The sequence below is a fragment of the Portunus trituberculatus genome, chromosome 43 (genome assembly GCF_017591435.1).
Source record: "Portunus trituberculatus isolate SZX2019 chromosome 43, ASM1759143v1, whole genome shotgun sequence".
Taxonomy (NCBI): Eukaryota; Metazoa; Arthropoda; class Malacostraca; order Decapoda; family Portunidae; genus Portunus; species Portunus trituberculatus.
Window position 1 is genome coordinate 12655406 of NC_059297.1, and position 21782 is coordinate 12677187.

Sequence of the window (21782 nt, forward strand, 5' to 3'; positions counted from 1 at the left end):
CTCAAGTTCTTAGTATCTTGCTCAATGGCACCAAAGAGAAAACTCTTTAGTGACAGCAGTGATGCTAAGAAAAAGAAAACCATTACGCTACAAGAAAAAGAGGACGTAATTAAAGACATGAGAAGGGAGGCAGCAGCTGTGTGTAAGGGAGTGAAGAAGAAAATGGGAAGCCCGTTACCATGACAACGGGGAGGTTGACGACCTTGAGGGTTTGCGCACCCATCACAACAATAACAACTCTGGAGCCTTCGCCTGGGCCACACGACACTCGCAGCTCACTTGCACCGTCTGCACCTGTCTGCTGATCCCTATTGCCCTTTCCTATTGCATTTCCTGCCTCACTGCCCACGCTTCTACTCCCACCGCACTGCACTACGCTCCCAGCTGTCTGCCCTGGGTGTCACAGCATTCGACCTGCCCACCCTCCTGGCGGCCTCAGGGCCACCCCTCTCAGTAACCTGCAGTTCTTCACGTTCGTGGCCCTAATCAACAACAAAAACAAACTTGTGTTTCATATTCCTATATAGTTGAAATAATATAACAATATAACCTTTAACTTACCTGAATGACCATAAACAACGATTGGTTGAAAACTCGATAATATGCTTTGAAATGTACGGAAACTCGAGTTACATACAAAATCGACTTACGTCATGTTTCAGGAACGTAACGCTGACGTAAACCGAGACCTTACTGTGTGTATATATATATATATATATATATATATATATATATATATATATATATATATATATATATAGGCACTCTCTTAATGTATACATCATGCCCACTCTCCTCGATTCCCAGCTGCCCCTTTTGCAGCTCCGCCACCCAGCTGATTTGACATCAAATATATGAAGCCTGTTACGGCCCACCCGTAACATACTCCACTACTATCACCTCCTCCGCTTGCTACCTCGTTTGCCACCTCTCCACCTCCCCTCCACGTCACCGTCTCATGAAGCCCCGCTACTGTCCTGAAGTTGGATTCACGCGGCCCCATTCGACTCAAGCGGAAGTGTTAAGCGAGCGCCCTGATTTTTGAAAGTCAGTCGAGGTCAAGGCCTCAACCAGTAAACACAATGCCTCTTGGAATACCGTGGGATCCACATCACCCAGCACTTCACCATTGCGACACCTTATAAGTATCACTTCCCCTCATCCCTTTTTTTTTTTTCCACATTGCCTCCATATAGGATTAGTATTATTGTTAGGTATTGTTAATTTGGGTTCTTTATTGTTATATTTATTTGTGTGTTATATCTATATGTGTATGTCATTTTCATGTGTGTTTTGTTATTGGGTTATTAAATAGCTTTTAAGTGCCCTCTTTGCATATCCTCACCAGTTGAACCTGTAGTGTTTTTTTTTATTGTTATTGTTCACTGGCTTCCCGATGCCAATCTTACCCATTTAATCGGTGAACGTAACAATTGGCGACTGTGACAGGACCCTTATAACCCTTGTTCAGAGTTCCATTTTTCCAGTGACTTTTTTTTTCTGTGATTACATTATCTTTTTTCATGTGTTTCTGTGGTGTTGTGACTTTTTTTTTTTTTCTGTGCCTTACTCTGTAAGTGGTTTAAACTTACTTTTGTGCGATCAAGTGGCTCCCTTTGAGTTAAAAGTGCTTCGTGACTTTCATTGGTATCACATAGCAGTGGTAGAGCAGGAAACCAGGTAGAAAGGCGTGTTCACCGATAGCACTTATCTCTATTTTTTGCACATAGGCAGGTGTGTAATAAGTGTTATCCAAGTGTTGGGATCATCATATGTTCATGCGAACCCTCAATCCCCTCACTTCGCGGATCATTTTTCTCGCTAGTTATAATTGGCCATTTTAACTAGTCTCTCAGACTAATCCGCCTCCTTATCAATAACAAGTCTCAGTACAATTCACTCCTCATCCTCTCAAGTCTCGTAACTAGAGTAATCCGGATCCCTTTTAATGCCGTAATTCTCTAGTTTACCCTCATTAGTGATTGTACTCATAAGTGTTTACTTAAGTATAATCTAGGTAATTTCAAGGTTGCCTTTATTATCCCTCTGCCAAGTTCCTCACTTAAGTAATTCACTTATCATTTTTTTGTTGTTGTTTGCTTAACATCTACTTCTGTATCATATTTAATATGGCTTCCGCTCAGTTTAACGTTGAAGATTTTTGTGCTGACCCTTCTCTGGAACAACTTAAAGATGCTAATATAAAAAAAGACCAATGGAAAGCCATCGCTAAACATTTTGATGTTCCCATCACGTCTCAGATGACTAAAGAGGTCATTAAGAATGTAGTTGTTGAACATCTAGTGCAAGAAGGTCAGTTGCTAGGAAATGCCATAGAAGAGTTAACTCCCATGTCAGCAGCCTCTACGAGGACTATAATACACAGTCCCCAGGAAGAACAGGATAAGAGTAGGATAAGTAAGTGGGAAATTGAGAAGCTTAGACTAGAATACCGGATGCAAGAAAAACAAATGCAACTACAGGCAGAAAGAGAAGAGAAACAAATGCAACTACAGGCAGAAAGAGAAGATAGAGCACTACAGGAGAAACAAATGCAACTACAGGTAGAAAAAGAAGAGAGAAAATTTCAGTTACAACTTAAAAGGCAGGAGAAAGAGTTAGAAATTCAGGAGTTAACCCTACGAAATGACGCTAAGTTTAGAGGGGATGAAATAGATTTAAAGAAAAAATTGGCAAGCTTTAATCCTGCTATAGCTGCTCCTCTAGTTCCCCCTTTTGATGAATCTGATGTTGACGGGTCATTTCGCGCCTTTGAGAGCATTACTAATAGGAATAAATGGCCCAAAGATCAGTGGGTGTCTCTCCTTGTCCCTAAGCTAGTAGGAAAAGCTTACAGGGTATACAACAGCCTTAGTGATGAGGTAGAGTATGAAGAGATTAAAGGTAACATTCTAGACGCCTACTCTATCACTTCTGGCGGATACAGACAACAGTTCCGAAAGTATGTGAAACCAGACTATCACACCTATGTTGAATTTGCTAGTGAGAAACTAAGACAATTTAAGAAATGGTTAGCCGCCCTTAACATTACCACCTTTTCGGAGTTGCTCAATCTAATGGTCCTGGAAGAATGGAAGAACAAGTTACCTTTAATATTCTGAGGCATGTGGAAGAACGGGAGAGAGTGATCTTATGTCTGCCGCTAAAGTGGCTGATGCCTTTGCTTTGTTGATGGGATCCCTGGGTAGTAGAGGTCGTGGTTCACCATCTAATGTTAGGTCCTCCTTTGGGGAAGGTTTTGGGGCACGGTGGTAAGCCGACCGGATTCTCGCCAAATGCATATAATTCCCACTGGTATACATACTGTAAGAAACCAGGTCACACGATCCAAAAATATAGATACCCAAATTGCAAGGCCTCTCAACGTCAACCTCATTTTGTGGCCCCTAAACCTAACACCTTTGAGAACAAGAAACCAGTGGCCCTAGCTAACCCTGTCAACTCTCCTCTAGAACTTTATGACTCATACATGTATCAAGGTAAAGTGTCCCTGACTGATGGTAAAGACAAGGCAATAAATGTCAAGGTTCTGCGTGATACAGGTGCTGCCCAATCCATCTTAAGGGAAGATGTCATCCCTAACATCAAACAGGCTTTCACTGGGAGAAGGTGATCCTTACAGGTCTCGAATCACAGCTCTCCTATCCCTTGGCTAACATTAGCTTACAGTGCCCCTTCATTTCAGGAGAGGTTGAGGTAGCCATTAAACCTGGTGAACTGCCAGTACCGGGGGTACATCTTGTACTGGGTAACGATCTTGCGGGTAACTTGGCTGTTCCAAACTTAATTGTTCTTGAGTCCCCCTTAAAAGAAAGTCCCACTAAGACCCTGGACGAAACATCCCCTCACTTCTTCCCAGTGTGTGCAGTCACCAGGTCTCAGTCTAAGTCCCCTGCCCCTTCACCACCTCCTCCACCAATGACTGCCTCTACTGACAACTTGTACAATAACATCATTTCAAAGGAGAATTTGATTAATGCTCAGGAACAGGATCTCACTTTGGCTAAGATCAGACATGTTGCCAGTGAGACAAAGGATATGTCTAAATTGCCTTGTTTTTATTATCAGGAAGGAGTCCTGATGCGTGCCTACAGACCTCCTGAACTGAAGCAACTAGATACCTGGTCAGAAACATATCAAGTTGTCATCCCTTTGTCTGTAAGACCAGCCATTATAGAACTAGCTCATGATGGATTGTCAGGTCATCTAGGCATCCAAAAAACCTACAAGAAGGCTCTTCAACATTTTTTTTGGCCAGGAATGAAAAAGGATGTGTCACACTATGTAAAAACATGTCATATATGTCAAATTGTGGGTAAGCCTAACGAATGCCTTGTGCCAGCTCCTCTGACGCCTATTCCAGTTCAGACGGAGCCCTTCGAAAAGATCGTTCTAGACTGCGTAGGGCCCTTACCCAAAACCAAACGAGGGAATCAGTATTTGTTAACCCTCATGGATCCCACTACCAGGTACCCTGAAGCATTCCCTCTTAAGAACATCACATCAAAGACCATTGTAAAACATCTAATACATTTTTTCACCTCGGTAGGAATTCCAAAACAAATTCAGTCTGACAAGGGTAGCAATTTCACTAGCAATTTTTCCAACAGATAGTGAATGAGCTAAACATCGACCATGTAACCTCCTCAGCTTACCACCCCAATCCCAAGGCTGTCTGGAGCGGTTTCACCAAACATTAAAATCCATGATGAAGAAGTATTGCTTGGAGCATCAAGGAGACTGGGATGAAAGTATCTCTTTCCTTCTCTTCGCTTTAAGAGAATCTCCTCAAGATTCTTTAGGTTACTCCCCTTTTGAATTACTCTATGGTAGACAGATCAGGGGGCCTCTCAAAATATTAAAGGATCAATGGTTTACTCAAAATACTCCTTCAAGCTCCAGTGTGTCTGACTACATCAGTAACCTTAAGAATAAAATCAGTGAAGTCAGATCTTTTGCTAAATCAAACTTCCTCAAATCTCAAACTAAAATGCAACAAAATTCGCTTCCCAAATCTGTCATGAGAAGTTTCAAACCAGGAGACAAAGTTTTACTTTTTCTCCCCACTCCAGGCCATGCTCTTCACAGTAAGACCTTATGTTGTGGCTCAAAAACTAAGTCCATTAAACTATGTGGTCCACACTCCTGACCATCATAAGGATCCCCAACTAGTTCATATTAATCTAATGAAACCTTACCACTCCAGAGAACCAGAGGACGACTTGTCTCACACTGTACCTGTATGTCTGGTAGGGAAGGAGTCTAGTCCTGTGCCCCCCGAGGAAGAGTACGACATAGAATTCCTCTTCTCATCACCTAAAGGAAGCCCCTCAAACAGCCAAATTATGTCCAACCTTGATGAGGTTTTTTTTCCCTTAACACCTTCACAACAGTCTGATCTTAAAAAGTTATTGCTAGACCTTCCAGGGCTTTGTACTACTATCCAACATGATATAACATTAATATCTAATGACATCAAGCCTATAAGACAACCAGCCTATCGCATTTCACCCATTAACCCTTAAAGTACAGGGGGTTGATTTACTCTCCGTCTGTTACAACGGGGAAAAATCACACCTGTCAAAAATACTAAAAATATTATAAAAACATATTTCTTTGTGTTATTCTGAGTACAACGATGTAATTTTTAACATGTTATGACCTCTAAGAGCAAAGTTATTGCATATAAAAAAATTCATGGCAGAACCCGCCACTAAGAAATACCCTCCAAGCTCAGATAACACCACATGCTCTCTCTCTCTCTCTCTCTCTCTCTCTCTCTCTCTCTCTCTCTCTCTCTCCTTTTGGGCATTTGAATTTGATGTAAAAGTAGGAACTTTTGCACTTTCATGTCAAGAAAATGCTAACTCAGATATATGAAATGATGTGTAAAACAGGAAAAGAAAAAGAAACCACATATTACAAGTATTGTGGATTTCTATAATAATTGGAATCTGGTAACTCTTATAAGTAACACTTCCCCTCGTCCTGTTTTTTCCACATTGCCTCCATATAGGATTAGTATTATTGTTAGGTATTGTTAAGTTGGGTTCTTTGTTATATTTATTTATGTGTTATATCTACATTGCCTCCATATAGGATTAATATTATTGTTAGGTATTGTTAAGTTGAGTTCTTTGTTATATTTATTTATGTGTTATATCTATATGTGTATGTCAGTTTCATGTGTTTCATGTTATATCTATATGTGTATGTCAGTTTCATTGTTATTGGGTTATTAAATAGCTTCTTAAGTGCCCCCTTTGCATTTCCTCACCAGTTGAACCTGCAGTGTTTTTTTTTTTTTATTGTTATTGTTCACCGGCTTCCCGATGCTAATCTTATCCATTTAACCGGTGAATGTAACACATCCAAATTATCTAATAATCTTCTTATATTCACTTTGTGCAATATGATTTCCTGCAATCCTTGGCAATGCAATGTCCTATTTGGTTCTGCAAAATCCTCTTCTTCAGTGAACATAGAAACTTATAGTGACACCAAAGAGAATTATTAGTGGTGGAAATATGGAATCTAGTGAAAGTGCAAGTGTTAGTGAGCGATAGCCCTCCACTAGTGGGTTCACAGGATTCACAACAGGAAAAAAGTTACCAGACGTTTTCATGGACGGAGACTCGTCCTCTGACAACCTCCCTCCTCCTCCTCCCCACCCTTCTCCCTTCCTCATCTAAGTTATCCATCACCAGCCTTCACTTATGGTATGTACAAATCAAAATTAAAGAAAAAAAATTACATTGAAATTTTCAAAACTTGAGGTTTTGTTAAGATTAGAACGAATTACTTGATTTATATATATCAACAGTCAAACTTTTTGACACTCGAACAGCCATTTGGAATGAAGTAAGTCCAAGTACTGAGTCTCCACTGTGTGTGTGTGTGTGTGTGTGTGTTTCACTGTTTGATCTGCTGCAGTCTCTGACGAGACAGCCAGACGTTACCCTACGGAACGAGCTCAGAGCTCATTATTTCCAATCTTCGGATAGGCCTGAGACCAGGCACACACCACACACCAGGACAACAAGGTCACAACTCCTCGATTTACATCCCGTACCTACTCACTGCTAGGTGAACAGGGGCTACACATGAAAGGAGACACACCCAAATATCTCCACCCGGTCAGGGAATCGAACCCCGGTCCTCTGGCTTGTGAAGTCAGCGCTCTAACCACTGAGCTACCGGGCGTGTATTTACCTAGTTGTAGTTTTACAGGGCCTGGGCTTTATGCTCGTGTGGCCCCGTCTCCATATCTACACTTATCCAATCTTACTTTAAAAGTATGCACACTCGTTGCAGACACTACTTCTTCATTTAAACTGTTCCACATCTCAATACATCTTTGCGGGAAACTATATTTTTTAACATCTCTCAGACATCTTCCTTTTCTCAGCTTTTTACTATGCGATCTTGTGCTTCGAATGTCATATTCTTCTCTCAGGATCAGTTTCTCATTGTCCACTTGGTCCATTCCGTTGATCAATTTAAAACTTGTATCAGGTCTCCTCTCTCCTTCTTTGTTCCACGGTTGGTAGATCCATAGCCTTTAGTCTCTCCTCATATGTCATCCTTCAAATTCTGGAACCATTCTTGTAGCCATTTTTTGTAGTCTCTCCAATTTCCTTATGTGTTTCTTTTTATAAGGGGTCCACACTACTCCTGCATATTCCAATCTGGGTCTTATTAAAGTACTTATCAATTTCTTCATCATTTCTTTGTCCATGTGGTGAAATGCTACTCCAATATTCCTTAGCAAATTATATGTTTCTCTAAAAATTCTATCAATATGGCTTACTGGTTGATTGTTTTCTTCCATCGTCACTCCTAAGTCCTTTTCCTTTTTTACTTTCTCCAGTTCTATTCCATCTCCCATCTTATAGATTCCCACGGGTCGTCTTTCACTCTTTCCCATTTTCATGACATGGCTTTTGTTCACATTGAATTCCATTTCCAACTTTTTGCTCCATTCCCACATCTTATTTAGGTTTTCTTGCAGTATTTCACAATCCTCTTTTTGCTTTATAACTCTGCACAGTTTCGTATCATCTGCAAACACATTTATGTAGCTGTTCACTCCTTCTGGCATGTCGTTAATATAGATGAGGAAAAGTATTGGTGCCAATACTGACCCTTGTGGCACTTCGCTTTCTACTGCTCTCCACTTGGACTTCATATCTTTAACTACCATCCTTATTTCTCTCCCCCTCCAATAATTTTCTATCCATCTCAATGTGCTTCCTTTTAAGCCACCCTTCTCTAACTTCCATAGTAATCTTGCATGTGGCACTTTGTCAAACGCCTTTTTTAAATCTAAATAAATACAGTCAACCCATCCCTCTCTCTTTTGTACTCTATCAACTATTCTAGAATAGAAACTCAGTAAATTAGTTACACAAGACCATCTTTTTCTAAAACCAAATTGGCTATTTGATATCAATTTGTTGTCTTCAAGGAATTTGATCCATTGTTTCTTTATTATTCTTTCACACATCTTGCATATTACACTAGTTAGTGTGTGTGTGTGTGTGTGTATATATATATATATATATATATATATATATATATATATATATATATATATATATATATATATATATATATACAGGCAACCCCGTTTAACGAAGGGTTACGTTCTAAAACCACTTGTTAAGCGAAACTTGTTAAGCGAACCGATTATAACAAGTTTAACCCCTGATTTGAACTTCCATTGAGAGTAAGCAAAGCGAGAGTGCATCATAGTACGGTGAAAGATTTAATGAAAGTAAAAATTATGAAGTTAAACATTTAGGTAGTTTAATTTAAGTCATTATAATGTACACTAATGTATGTATGTACGTAACTTTATAATGTTGATGATCTTAACTTTATGAAGGGAGGGAGAATGAAACGGGAAAGACACTAACTGGCAACCTGTGGAATGTAAACAAAGTGCGCATCATTGTACTGCATACAAAACTTATGTACCACATTTCCACAAGGCTTTCCATTTTATCCATTGTAGAGTCACGAATTCAGGTGGTTCTTTTAGCTTGCAAGGAAAATACGGTCTCACCAGCCTTCTTAACCCGTAAAGTCCGACAGGCCTTAAATACGGCTGCATAGCACACTTCCGATAGTCCTTAAATGGGGCAGCTACTTTGAGCGCTAATAAAAACCCCGCTAGCATTGGTAGCGCTGCTATATTTGGTCATGACGTAGGCCTACGGTAGTACTATCGGCTCCCAGGAAGCACACCGCTCTAGCCAGCTAGTCTCCCGCAAATTTCTGTGAGGTGCGTGAGCGTCGTGTCGCGGTGATGATTATTTACGTATTTACGTATTTACTTATTTAAGGAACTATTATTTACAACTATGGCTACTGGTGCTAAGAGGAAGCTAAAGTTTAGTGATAAAAGTGATAGACAAGGCGGGACAAGACGCAAAGTGCACAGGTTGGAGGTAGATCCCGACCCCGCTATTGTGACAACATCGTCACCCACGCTTGATAAAAACATACGTAACTATAATCAGCCAATATGAGTGAAAACACGAAAACATGTGAAAACACATAAAAACATGAGCAGTGCCTTACATTATGTAAGAATACACATAAAAGCACCTCCCCTGAGTTGCTGCTACCACAATCTTCTCCAATTATCAGTTATTATTCTGAGACAACCATAGTGAGTAGAGCAATAAAAACTTGTAGGATGATGCATTGTCATGTCTACTAACAGCAGATTTTTTTCCAGAGTAATTTATAAGAGTTGATTTTTTTTTATGATAATTGCGGTAATGGGAGGGTGCGAATTTTGCGGCCATCGGTCTTAGCGGGTTAATAGAGTCTGCTGACTTGAAAATAGAGACAGTATAATATGGAGTCAAGATAGTGGCCAGCACTGCTATAGTTTTCTGGCCTCTTGTGTCTGTGAATAATATCTAGCTTCACTTGGAGAGTAAGAGACTTCCTGGTATTCTTATGAACACTAGGCCAATTGCAGGGCATTTTGGTGGTAAGTTGAGCTAGGGAAGACAAGCTGCTGCTGACGCTATTATGTTTTGACTGGGGAGTGAATGTTGCGCGTGTTGTCCAAGAGAGGCTTGATCTTGATCTTGATCTTTATTCTATAAGTGTCCCAGGATTTTTCCTGAGGCAGGCCCTAGTACCAGCAGCTCCTGGTGTATTCAAAAGCCTGTCAGCTTGCGTGATATGGTGGGGCTTTCAAATTTGGAAAAAAATTACCTGGATAAAACTTCGTTAAAGCGAAGTTTGGTGTTCGTTAAACGAGCAGATGGTAGTAAAATGAAACCTTCGTTGTAGCAAAATTTTGTTGTGCGAACCTTCGTTAAACGGGGGTTGCCTGTATATATATATATATATATATATATATATATATATATATATATATATATATATATATATATATATATATACAGTAAAGTCCCGAGTTACGTCAGAGTTACGTTCCTGAAACATGACGTAAGTCGATTTTGTACGTAACTCGAGTTTTTGTACTTTCAAAGCATATTATCGAGTTTTCAACCAATATTTTTTTATGGTTATTCAGGTAAGTAAAAGGTTATATTGTTATATTGGTATATTATTTACAACTATGTAGGAATATATTGATTAGGGCCGAACGCGAAGGACTGCAGGTTGCCGAAAGGGGCGGCCTGAGGCCGCCAGGAGGGTGGGCAGGTCGAATGTTGTGACGCCCAGGGCGGACAGCTGGGAGCTTTGTGGAGTGCGGTAGGAGTAGAAGCGTTATATAAGTAAAAGGTTATATTGTTATATTATTTACAAGTATGTAGGAATATGAAACACAAGCTTGTTTTTGTTGTTGATTAGGGCCGCGAACGCGAGGGATTGCATGTTGCCAGAGGGGTGGACGCTTGAGGCCACCAGGAGGGTGGGAAGGTCAAATGTTGTGACGCCCAGGGCGGACAGCTGGGAGCGTAGTGCAGTGCGGTGGGAGTAGAAGCGTGGGCAGCGGGGCAGGAAATGCAATAGGAAAAGGCAATAGGGATCAGCAGACAAGCGCAGACGGTGCAAGTGAGCTCCGGAGTTGTTATTGTTGTGATAGGTGCGTGAGCCCTCAAGGTCGTCAACCTCCCCGTTGTCATGGTAACGGGCTTCCCATTTTCTTCTTCACTCCCTTACACATAGCTGCTGCCTCCCTTCTTATGTCTTTTAATTATGTCCACTTTTTCTTGTAGCGTAATGGTTTTCCTTTTCTTAGCATCACTGCTGTCACTCAGGAGTTTTCTTTTTGGTGCCATTGAGCAAGATACTAAGATAGTCAGCAAACGCAGATGTAGGAACACTCTTGCCAGGGGCGACGGTGTGGTGGAACTGAGGCACGTGAGTGTTATTGTATTCAAGCATGAGGTGGGCGGTGTGGTGGATAACCACTAGTGACGCCTGGCTGCCAACAATAACAATAAACCCGCGCTTACGATTTATAAATTTTCAATTTTTAAATCTTAAATTGTCTTATAGTGGACTGACGTAAGTGCGAGTTTGACGTAACTCGAGACCGACATAACCCAGGACCTTACTGTATATATATATATATATATATATATATATATATATATATATATATATATATATATATATATATATATATATATATATATATATATATATATATATATATATATATATATATATATATATATATATATATACAGCTTAAACCTCCCAAATTCGGCAACCACCGGACCTTAGACTTGCTGGACAATGGAAAATTCCAAACTCTAGGTGGTCCCCAAAACACCTATATACTTACCCTGTATTATACAAGTGTAGCTGTAACATTGTTTTGATATATGATAGTTGTACATGAAAATATACATGCAGAAGTATATAGAAAAACACATTGTCGTAAATTAAGTTCAGCATGGAAAATTTTTGCCTGCCGTTATCATCTCGCTGGACACAGGGACGTTACCAGCGTGCCGAAGCTTAAACCACTGTATGAGAGCACTGTCTAAATCACTGCTTTTACCCTCCTTAAGTGTTCTACGAATCCCCATGTTCTTCTTGCTCTCACACTCACTGTAAAACTTGAGAAGTTGATTCTTCTGCTTTTTTATATCAGACGGTTGGTGAGCCAATGTTGTAGGCCTACTGTTGGCATAGGGTCCGCACTGAAACACCTTTATCTAGCTTCCTCAATAGGTCCAATTTCTGTTGCACTGATATTGTCATATGTTTGTGCTTTTTCTTTGGTTCACACACAACATTTATCACTTCCTGGTCGTTTGGAGGCCATGTTTAGTGGCAAATATTACAGAAAAATTTTTTTATGCACCTGGGGGGTGGTGTTTGCAATGAGTGGCAGCGTGGTACTGATCCAAATTTGACCCAGAATGCCCGGGCACCAAAACACAGTACAGCGCCGCCACGTCCTAGCGGTGGTCCGGCAAATTACTCGGGCCAATTCAAAAATTCTGGCAAACAAAAATTTTGCCAGATTACAGGTGTTGCTGGATGAAAGAATACTGGATTAAGGAGGTTCAGCCTGTATATATATATATATATATATATATATATATATATATATATATATATATATATATATATATATATATATATATATATACAGGCAACCCCCGTTTAACGAAGGTTCACACAACGAAATTTCACTTCAACGAAGGTTTCATTTTACTACCATCTGCTCGTTTAACGAACACCAAACTCGCTTTAACGAAGTTTTATCCAGGTAATTTTTTTCCAAATTTGAAAGCCCCACTGTATTATGCAAGCTGACAGGCTTTTAAATACATCAGGAGCTGCTGGTACTAAGGCCTGCCTCAGGAAAAATCCTGAGACACCTGTAGAATAAAGATCAAGATCAAGCCTCTCGTGGACAACACAGGCTCTGCCGATACAAAGGCCTGACTCAGAAGAAATTCTGTCACCTGTAGCATCAAGATCAAGATCAAGATCACACGCACCACTCACTGCCCAGTCAAAACATAACAGCGTCACCAGCAGCTCATCTTCCTTAGTTCAACTTACCACCAAAACCCCCTGCAATGTAGCCTAACGTTCCTAAGACCAGGAAGTGTCTTACTCTTGAAGTGAAGCTGGGTATTATTCACAGACAAGAGAAAGGCCAGAAAACTAATAACATTGCTTCCCACCATGGCTTGACTCGATCTACTGTCTACTATTTTCAAGTCAAGAGACTGTATTAAGAAGGTTAGTGAGACCTCATCTTCCTTGCAAGCTAAAAGAACCATCAGAACTCGTGACTCTACAATGGATAAAATGGAGTGTCTTGTGGAAATATGGTACATAAGTTTTGTATGCAGTACCATGATGCGCACTTTGTTTACATTCCACAGGTTGCCGGTTAGTGTATTTCCCGTTTCACTCTCCCTCCCTTCATAAAGTTAAGATCATCAACATTATAAAGTTACGTACATACATACATTAGTGTACATTATATGACTTAAACTAAACTACCTAAATGTTTAACTTCATAATTTTTACTTTCATTAAACCTTTTACTGTACTATGATGCACTCTCACTTTGCTTACTCTCAATGGAAGTTCAAATCAGGGGTTAAACTTGTTATAATCGGTTCGCTTAACGAAGTTTCGCTTAACGAAGTGTTTTTTAGGAACGTAACCCCTTCGTTAAACGGGGGTTGCCTGTGTATATATATATATATATATATATATATATATATATATATATATATATATATATATATATATATACAGTCAGCACAAAAGAAATGGCCGCACCCGTTGATATCATGTCAAATCTACTTTTAACTAAGAATATAAGGTATATAGGGGAGAATAAAACACAAATACTGCTATATCTTGTTATTATTAATATTTTGTCATATTACCCTTCACTTTCAAGACAGCTGTAACCCTACTTGGCATACTATCAGATAATTTTCTGAAGTAACTTAAGTCAATGTCATTCCATATGGCGCTAATTTTCTCATGTAACAGATCAACATTCGATACAGGGAGCTTGCCAACTTTTCGCTTTATTTCATTCCATAAATTTTCAATTGGATTTGAGTCTGGACTGTGCCCTGGCCACTCAATCAACTGAATTTTCTTCTCAGACAACCATTCTCTAACACACTTTGCCCTATGGCATGGAGCAATGTCCTGTAAGAAATGAGGGTTCTCATGTTTCTCATAAAATGGCAGCATGTGATTTTTCAGAACATCAACATATAAGGCACCATTCATGTTCACATTCTTATCTAAAAAATATAATCCACCACTACCCTTTTCACCACTGAAGCAACCCCACACCATCACACCAGCTGGGAATTTCAGTTTTTACAGTGTACTTAGTGTCATAGCAATCAGAACCCACGGGACGTCTCACTTTTATCTGTCCTTTAGATATCGTTTTGAACGCACTTTCATCGCTAAACAGCACAGACCGCCAATCTTCTGAAGTCCACTGTCCGTACCTCCTGCAGAAAGCAAGTCGCTGTTGTCGCATCTTCTCCATCACGAGAGGTTTGTGAGCAGCTCGGCGACACGGCAGTTTGAGATCTTTCTGTAACCGGTTTTTAATTGTCCTAACTGCTACATCTCCCAGGACATCAGCATGCTGTTCCTTTAACTCCCTGGCTGTAATGAAAGGGTCTTTCTGTACTTCTCGTTTCAGCAGGTTGTCTGTTCTTGGCTGTGTTTTACGTTTCCTCCCCATCCCCTTCTTCCTCGCCAGAGTCGCACCTGTTCCCAGTGTAGTGGCTGCTTTCTTCACACGGCAAACATTTTTCTCAGATCTTTTTGTTCTTCTTGCTATTTCTCTGTTGCTTAAGCCTTCACGAACTAAGGCTAACACAATGCCCTTTTCTTCCATACTCAGCTTGCTAGGACCCACTCTGTTGTGATGACGATCAACGGAAGAGGAAAACAGTGAACAATATCTTCTGTACAGTGAACGATGTCAGGAAAAAGGAGGGGAAAAACCAGAAGTACCTCCTCTCACTGACCACCCAGACAGCCTGGAGCCATGGTGGTGAGTGGTGACTGAGTGCAGTGGTATCTTTCACGCGTAAACGCTTGGCGTAATCCCTAAAGATGCCATACAGGTCAATTTCTTTACCGTAATATGCTGCATTAAAAACTGCAAGGGGGTTCATTGGCAATAAAGTTAATGTTGTGTAGATCATCGTAAGGTGGCAAGGGAATATTCCAGACTGAAATATCAGGGAAAATGTGTGGTATGAAATAAAAAGAGTAACTGGTAACTTTCAGTGCAAGGCGTTCAAGCTCTACGGACAAATTCCTAGACTGATGGATGACGCAACTTTGGAATATTCTAACAAAGCTGTCTGATAGTATGCCAAGTAGGGTTACGGCTGTCTTGAAAGTGAAGGGTAATATGACAAAATATTAATAATAACAAAATATAGCAGTATTTGTGTTATATTCTCCCTTATATACCTTATGTTCTTAGTTAAGAGTAGATTTGACGTGATATCAATGGGTGCGGCCATTTCTTTTGCGCTGACTGTATATATAAATAAATATATATATATATATATATATATATATATATATATATATATATATATATATATATATATATATATATATATCCACAATAAACATATCAGTACCACTGATCTAGCACTTAGTAAAAACATATCAAATAAATAGCTTATGAAATCACTTCTGAATCTACTATACAAGGAAGATTTTGGAAAAGTAACTTTTGTCCATAAATAAAGGACCACCTCCATAGAAAGAGATAAAGATAGATATTTCATCACATTGTTTCCATGATACCAAAGTACCTCAGAGTATATACTACTTTGTTTGCTAAACCATTGCATTTTGCCTCCTTTGATAATCCATTAGACTTCTATGACTTTGCATACACATTTTTCCAGTAATTCATTTCAATTGGATAGTTTTTTAGCTTTCCTTTTCACAACACACTCGATCTTCACTAGATTTATTTATTTATTTATTTATTTTTTTTTTTTACCATATGGGCTTTTCATGAGAATTTATGGGCTAAAGGGGATACTTTTTGGGGTACCTCCTATCTCAAAGCTCACCCGCTAGGAAATCATTGCCCCGAGTGAGGAAGCCCAACCTACACTTGGACTGTGGACAGGATTTGAACCCATACTGCGCTTGGAAACCCCTCAGACCCCAAAACACGCATGGTTCCACTGTACCACGGCAGCCCCGATAGTATGATTGCTGAGTCACCACATTCTTTTTTCACTATTGTATTTGAATACACTGACCAATATTCCATTGTAAAACATCACTTAAACTGAGAGACAGAAAAATAAAAAGAACTTACTTCACTTGGCTTTCATTCCTAATGTTGCACACCTTGGCTTTTAATTTATTGCTGTTTGGACACATCTCCTGAACTGCATTCTTTAGTCTTTCCTTCTTTCTTGAAGCTATTACAACTCTGCAGTCTGGAATATGGAAATAAATAAATCCTGATGTAGGTAAGGCACTTCAAAATAATTTTTGCTAAGCTGACTCTCCCTTATATGGCACAAATTCTGTAAAGGTTGAAGGACTGTATGATGATCTAGACATTCTTCAGTCTTTTCTTCTTCCTCAAAGCTATTACAACTCTGCAGTCTGATGTATGGGGCACAGATTTTACAAAGGTAGAAGGGCTGTAGGATGATACTGACATTTTGTGACAAAGAAAAAAAAAAGTGATCTAAACAATACTAATAAACAGCCAAAATATATGATTAAAGTGGTATGACTATTATATCTTATCAACTCTTCTTTCACTATCTTCAGCCATTGTCTCATTGCCACAATGTTGCATCTCTTGCCATCTTCCACCACTATTTTCTCTTTAATTGTGTGCCTCCCCTCCTACTGTAGCTTTGCTGCACAAGACTTCCTACTTTCTAACACCTCTTCCTGTCAAATGCAGTATTCCCAATCATTAATCAATTTCTCAGGTAAATTATAGGATTCCTTGCCTTTTTCTGTGTTTGTCCTTCCTATGACTAAGTATTTCAAGAGGGAGGTTTGAAGACACATGCTTCAATATTTGACTATTCTACTTTATTTCACTTTGGTCACTGGCATTCAAGAGAACCTGTGAGGATGCATCATCAAGTAAAAGTGGTAAAGGTGCACCTAGGAAAAATGAAAGGAGTGGAAAATATGCTGCATTAGATACTGCCGTTATAAAGTGGTATGTGCAGCACCTAGAAACTGGCATAGAGATTGATATAGAGAATATCAGGAGGAACGATGAAAGGTTATGGCGATTCCGCAATCAAAACGGACATTTTAATGCTACTGTGCAGGGTGAAGCTAGTGATGCGGACACACACAGTATTGCATGACATGGCCACATGTTGTGGTAGTATATTCATTGTACTTCATGTCATGAAGTTTTTTTTTCGTGCACTCGGGTATTACCAGATACTGCGGCCTATATGTTGAATATTTAAGGTCTCTTTTATTGTCAAAACACTAGGGGTTGACTTATGGAGTACACTTAACCCTCAGCTATCGCGCCAAATTGGGACCGAAATAACAGCGCCATAGCCGAAAACGCGATAGCCGAATTGATCTTGGAGGGAAGGCGGTTTTGGCCAATGAGCGCTCAGATATTCCATGACGTCATGGCGGGGCGCGCGATAGCAGGCATCTGAGGTCGCAATAATGAAATTTTAGCAGCTTTTCATGGGTGCGTGATAGCAATAAAATGCGATAGCCGGTCGTGATAGCCGAGAGTTGACTGTACATATAAAACAGCAACCTTCAAATATACATACAGGCAACCCCTGCTTAACGAAGGTTCACACAATGAAATTTCGCTACAACGAAGGTTTCCTTTTACTACCATCTGCTCGTTTAACGAACACCAAACTCGCTTTAATGAAATTTTATCCAGGTAATTTTTTCCATGTTTGAAAGCCCCGCCGTATCATGCAAGCTGACATGCTTTTGAATACACCAGCGCCTCTCGTGGACAAAACGCGCACCACTCACTTCCCCTAGTTCAAGACAATAACAGAGTCAGCAGCAGCTCGTCTTCCCTCGCTCTACATGCCACCAAAATACCCTGCAATGTCACCCAGCGTTGCTAAGAAGACCAGGAAGTCTCTTACTCTCAAAGTGAAGCTGGATATTATTCACAGACACGAGAGAGGCGAGAAAACTAATAGCATTGCTTCCCATCATGGTTTGACTCCTACTGTCTATCATTTTCAAGTCAGCAGACTCTATTCAGAAAGCTGGTGAGATCATATCTTCCTTGCAAGCTAAAAGAACCACCTGAACTCGTGACTCTGCAATGGATAAAATGAAAAGCCTTGTGGAAATGTTGTTGTGTATGCGGTACAATAATGTGCCCTTTGTTTACATTCCACAGGTTGCCAGCTAGCGTATTTCCCGCTCCACTCTCCCTCCCTTCATAAATTTAAGATCAACATTATAAAGTTTTTTAATCTATCCTCAATAGAAAGATTCTCAAACATCTGTCACTTCACTGTGTCCTATCTGATCGCCAGTAAGGCTTCCATCAAGGCCGCTCTACTGGTGATCTTCTGGTTATCCTTACTGATTCTTGGTCATCCTCTTTCAGAGATTTTTGGTGAAACTTTTGCTGTTGCATTAGATATATCAAAAGCTTTTAATATAGTCTGGCACAAACCTCTGATTTCAAAACTGCCCTCCTACAGTTTCTCTCCTTCTCTCTGCAACTTTATCTCAAATTTCCTTTCCGACCACTCTATTGCTGCTGTGGTAGACAGCCACTGTTCTTCTCCTAAATCTATTATCAGTGGTGTTCCTCAGGGTTTTGTACTGTCACCCACTCTCTTTCTAATATCCATTAATGATCTTAATCAAACTTTTTGCCCTATCCACTCTTATGCTGATGATACCACCCTACATTTTTCAATGTCTTTTCAGAGACAACCAACCCTTCAGGAAGTCAACAGATCATGCAGGCACACCACAGAACGCCTGACTTCTGATTCAAAGATTTCTGATTGGGGTAGAGAAAACTTAGTGTTCAATGCCTCAGAAAACTCAACTCCTTCATCCATCAACTTGACACATCCTTCAAGACAACTATCCCCTCTTCTTCAATGACACTCAGTGGCGATACTTGCAAGATATGTGCACAGAGATTGAAAACAAATCCAAAAGAGGTTCAAAAGGCTTCATGGAACATTACCTACTCTTTGGGTTGATACAAAACTGGGTGTTATACTAGAAGAATATTTGAAGACACTGGTCTTGCAACAAGCATACCCTGGTTAATTCATTATAATCTATAACGAAAGTGGATGACAAGGACCTACGAATTAATATTGCTTGCTTAAAAGATATGATTGAAATGAAAGACATAGCAACCGTAGAATGGGTGGACATCAAGAAGTAGTTGGCAAACTACCTGACTTAAAAAAGGTCTTCACCTCAAGCACTACTTGAAGCAATTAATAAGACTGAAAAAAGTGGAGTTATTTTGTTAATATAAACTATAGTATATGTGTATTATATATTAGGCAACAAGTGTTTTGTCTGTCCAAAAGTGAGTTTGATTGGGGATGGCTGTTTATTTAAAGGAGTTGAGGTCCCAAACAAGTGTTTGGTGGGGACAAGAGGGGTTGTTGTATTAGGTCATGTAATGGAAATATGAATGGAAGTGGAATTGTAATGGTTGTGGTGTGCACACAGATGGTCTCTGCAAGTTATTAAGGAAAAAGCTGTTGGGAACAGTCTAACCATTTGTGAGGTGGATAGAGCTAAAGTTTGGGCTCCACTGTGGTTGGAATGTGGATCAAGAGGGATCTGTCAGTATAATACTAGTGATGGACAAATGGTGACTGTCTGGTTGGTATCACTTCTGGATATGGTGTTGGTGAACTGGTATTTGTGACAACTGACAAGTTGTGTGGAGCTTCTAGTAAATGAAGACTTGTCGGTCATGACTGAAGATAATTAACATATTGGGCTTCTTCAGGTTAGTCTTCTATTCACACTCCATGATCCAACCCTCACTTGTATCATTAGTCACTTACCTAAGGACAGTAGTTCTTCAGTGATGGCTCTGCCAATGCCCGTGGCACCCCCAGTCACAAGAGCCACCTTTCCCTTAAACAAACCAGGGCGAAATACAGACATGTCTGCTAAGGAAACAAAGAAAAAGCAGGTAAGTAAATACATATATTAGGGTTGCCATTAAGAATTGCTAAATATTAATTGATTAAGAATACATATAGAAATAACAACCTCAGTGGGTCTTTTCTGATTTAGAAAAAAAAAAGTTTTACATATAAAAATCTGCTTTCATATCATATTGATATAGTATATAGTTTATACATATGTACAGAGTTCCTTACAGGTAACTCTTGATTTACGCGAGTTTAATTTATGAGTTTTTTGCCAATACATGACCAAAAAAACATTATAATTAACTAAATTTATGTGATCGGTTTGCATATACGCGATTTGGCCCAACCGCACTTGCAAACTGAGCACCAGACGCAATTTCAAACTGCGCGCCAGAGAGTGGACAGTGACGGCGAGTGCCTGTGAGGAGAGAAGACATTGGCGTCCTGCGTTTATTTTTATAATAGTGTTTACTTTTATACTGTGGGGTTATTTTTGATATGTGGATTTTTGATAGTGGAAAAGCTCAGAGGAAGATGGTGAATGACTGTGATGTGAGTGGTGAAGGCAGTGACGCAGTGAGTGTTGTGTTTACGTATTCTTTGTTTTGTTGTTTTCTCTTACTATTTCTTGCTTTTTCCTTTACTTTAAATACACTTCTAGTATTTAGAATGGTAAATAATAAAAGCATGTTAATTTAGCCAAATAAATAGAGTATTTTGTACAAATCTTTTTGGACCACATCCCACATCCCCCCTATTATCTATTGTTTCTTATGAGAATTACAGGTTTGTTTTACGCGAATTTTGATATACACGATGCCTCTTGGAACGCATCTATCGCATAAATCGAGAGTTACCTGTACTTGATGAAGCTGCTTTCCTATTAATTTTTCCAACAAAAGTGATATCTTTCATTTTTTTTTTAGAGGTGGGCAAGAATGCTCCTGTTTCTGCTCCTACACTCTGAGCGGACTCCTAAATCAAGAGCGGAGTAGCACGAGTGCCAAGTTAGAAATAAGAGCAGAGCAGCAAGAAGCGAACACTTCAAAATCAGAGTCCACTCTTCCACTCGCTTTTTTCTTTTCTGCACTCATGTTTCCTGTCTACTTGCACTCTCCACTCTCCATACTCCGCTTCCGCTCTCCACTCTTTGCTCTCTGATCGTGCTCTCCGCTCTCCACTCACACCCTCTACTCTCCACTCTCTGCTCACAAGTGTTTGGTGATGATGGTAAGGAGGAGGAGGAGGAGGAGATTTAACTTCCTGTGTATTAATTTATTAACCTTGTTTATCCAAGAAATTCAAATGAGGGAAAAACTCATTCAAATCTCTCTTTCTCTCTCTCTCTCTCTCTCTCTCTCCCCCTACATGTGTGTGTGTGTGTGTGTGTGTGTATTTACCTAGTTATATTGTACAGGGTTCGAGCAGGGCTCATAGTGTCCTGTCTCCATATCTCCATTTATCTAGTTTTTCTTTAAAGTTATGCACACTATGTGCTGTGACAATTCCATTATCCAATGCATTCCATTTTTCCACTGTTCTGTGTGGAAAACTGTATTTTCCAATATCCTTCACACACTGCCTCATCCTGATCTTCTTTTCATGTCTTCTTGTCCTTCCATCTTCTTCTATCAAGAG

General features: G+C 39.7%; 1 protein-coding gene across 9 annotated transcripts in view; it reads right to left on the minus strand.

Annotated features, from left to right (window-relative positions):
• LOC123518117 (peroxisomal trans-2-enoyl-CoA reductase-like) overlaps positions 1–21782 on the minus strand; it is a 52341-nt gene that overhangs the window by 12412 nt on the left and 18147 nt on the right. For 3 of the 9 annotated variants that reach the window (XM_045278744.1, XM_045278743.1, XM_045278740.1), the window contains exons 2-3: positions 20052–20159; positions 16334–16457 (exon numbers count right to left, since the gene is read on the minus strand). In XM_045278744.1, the coding sequence (XP_045134679.1) occupies positions 16334–16457; positions 20052–20154 (227 nt within the window). In that variant the 5' untranslated portion in view covers positions 20155–20159. The remainder of the gene's footprint in view (positions 1–16333; positions 16458–20051; positions 20160–21782) is intronic. The other 6 variants (XM_045278742.1, XM_045278741.1, XM_045278747.1 and 3 more) reach the window with 3 other exon arrangements.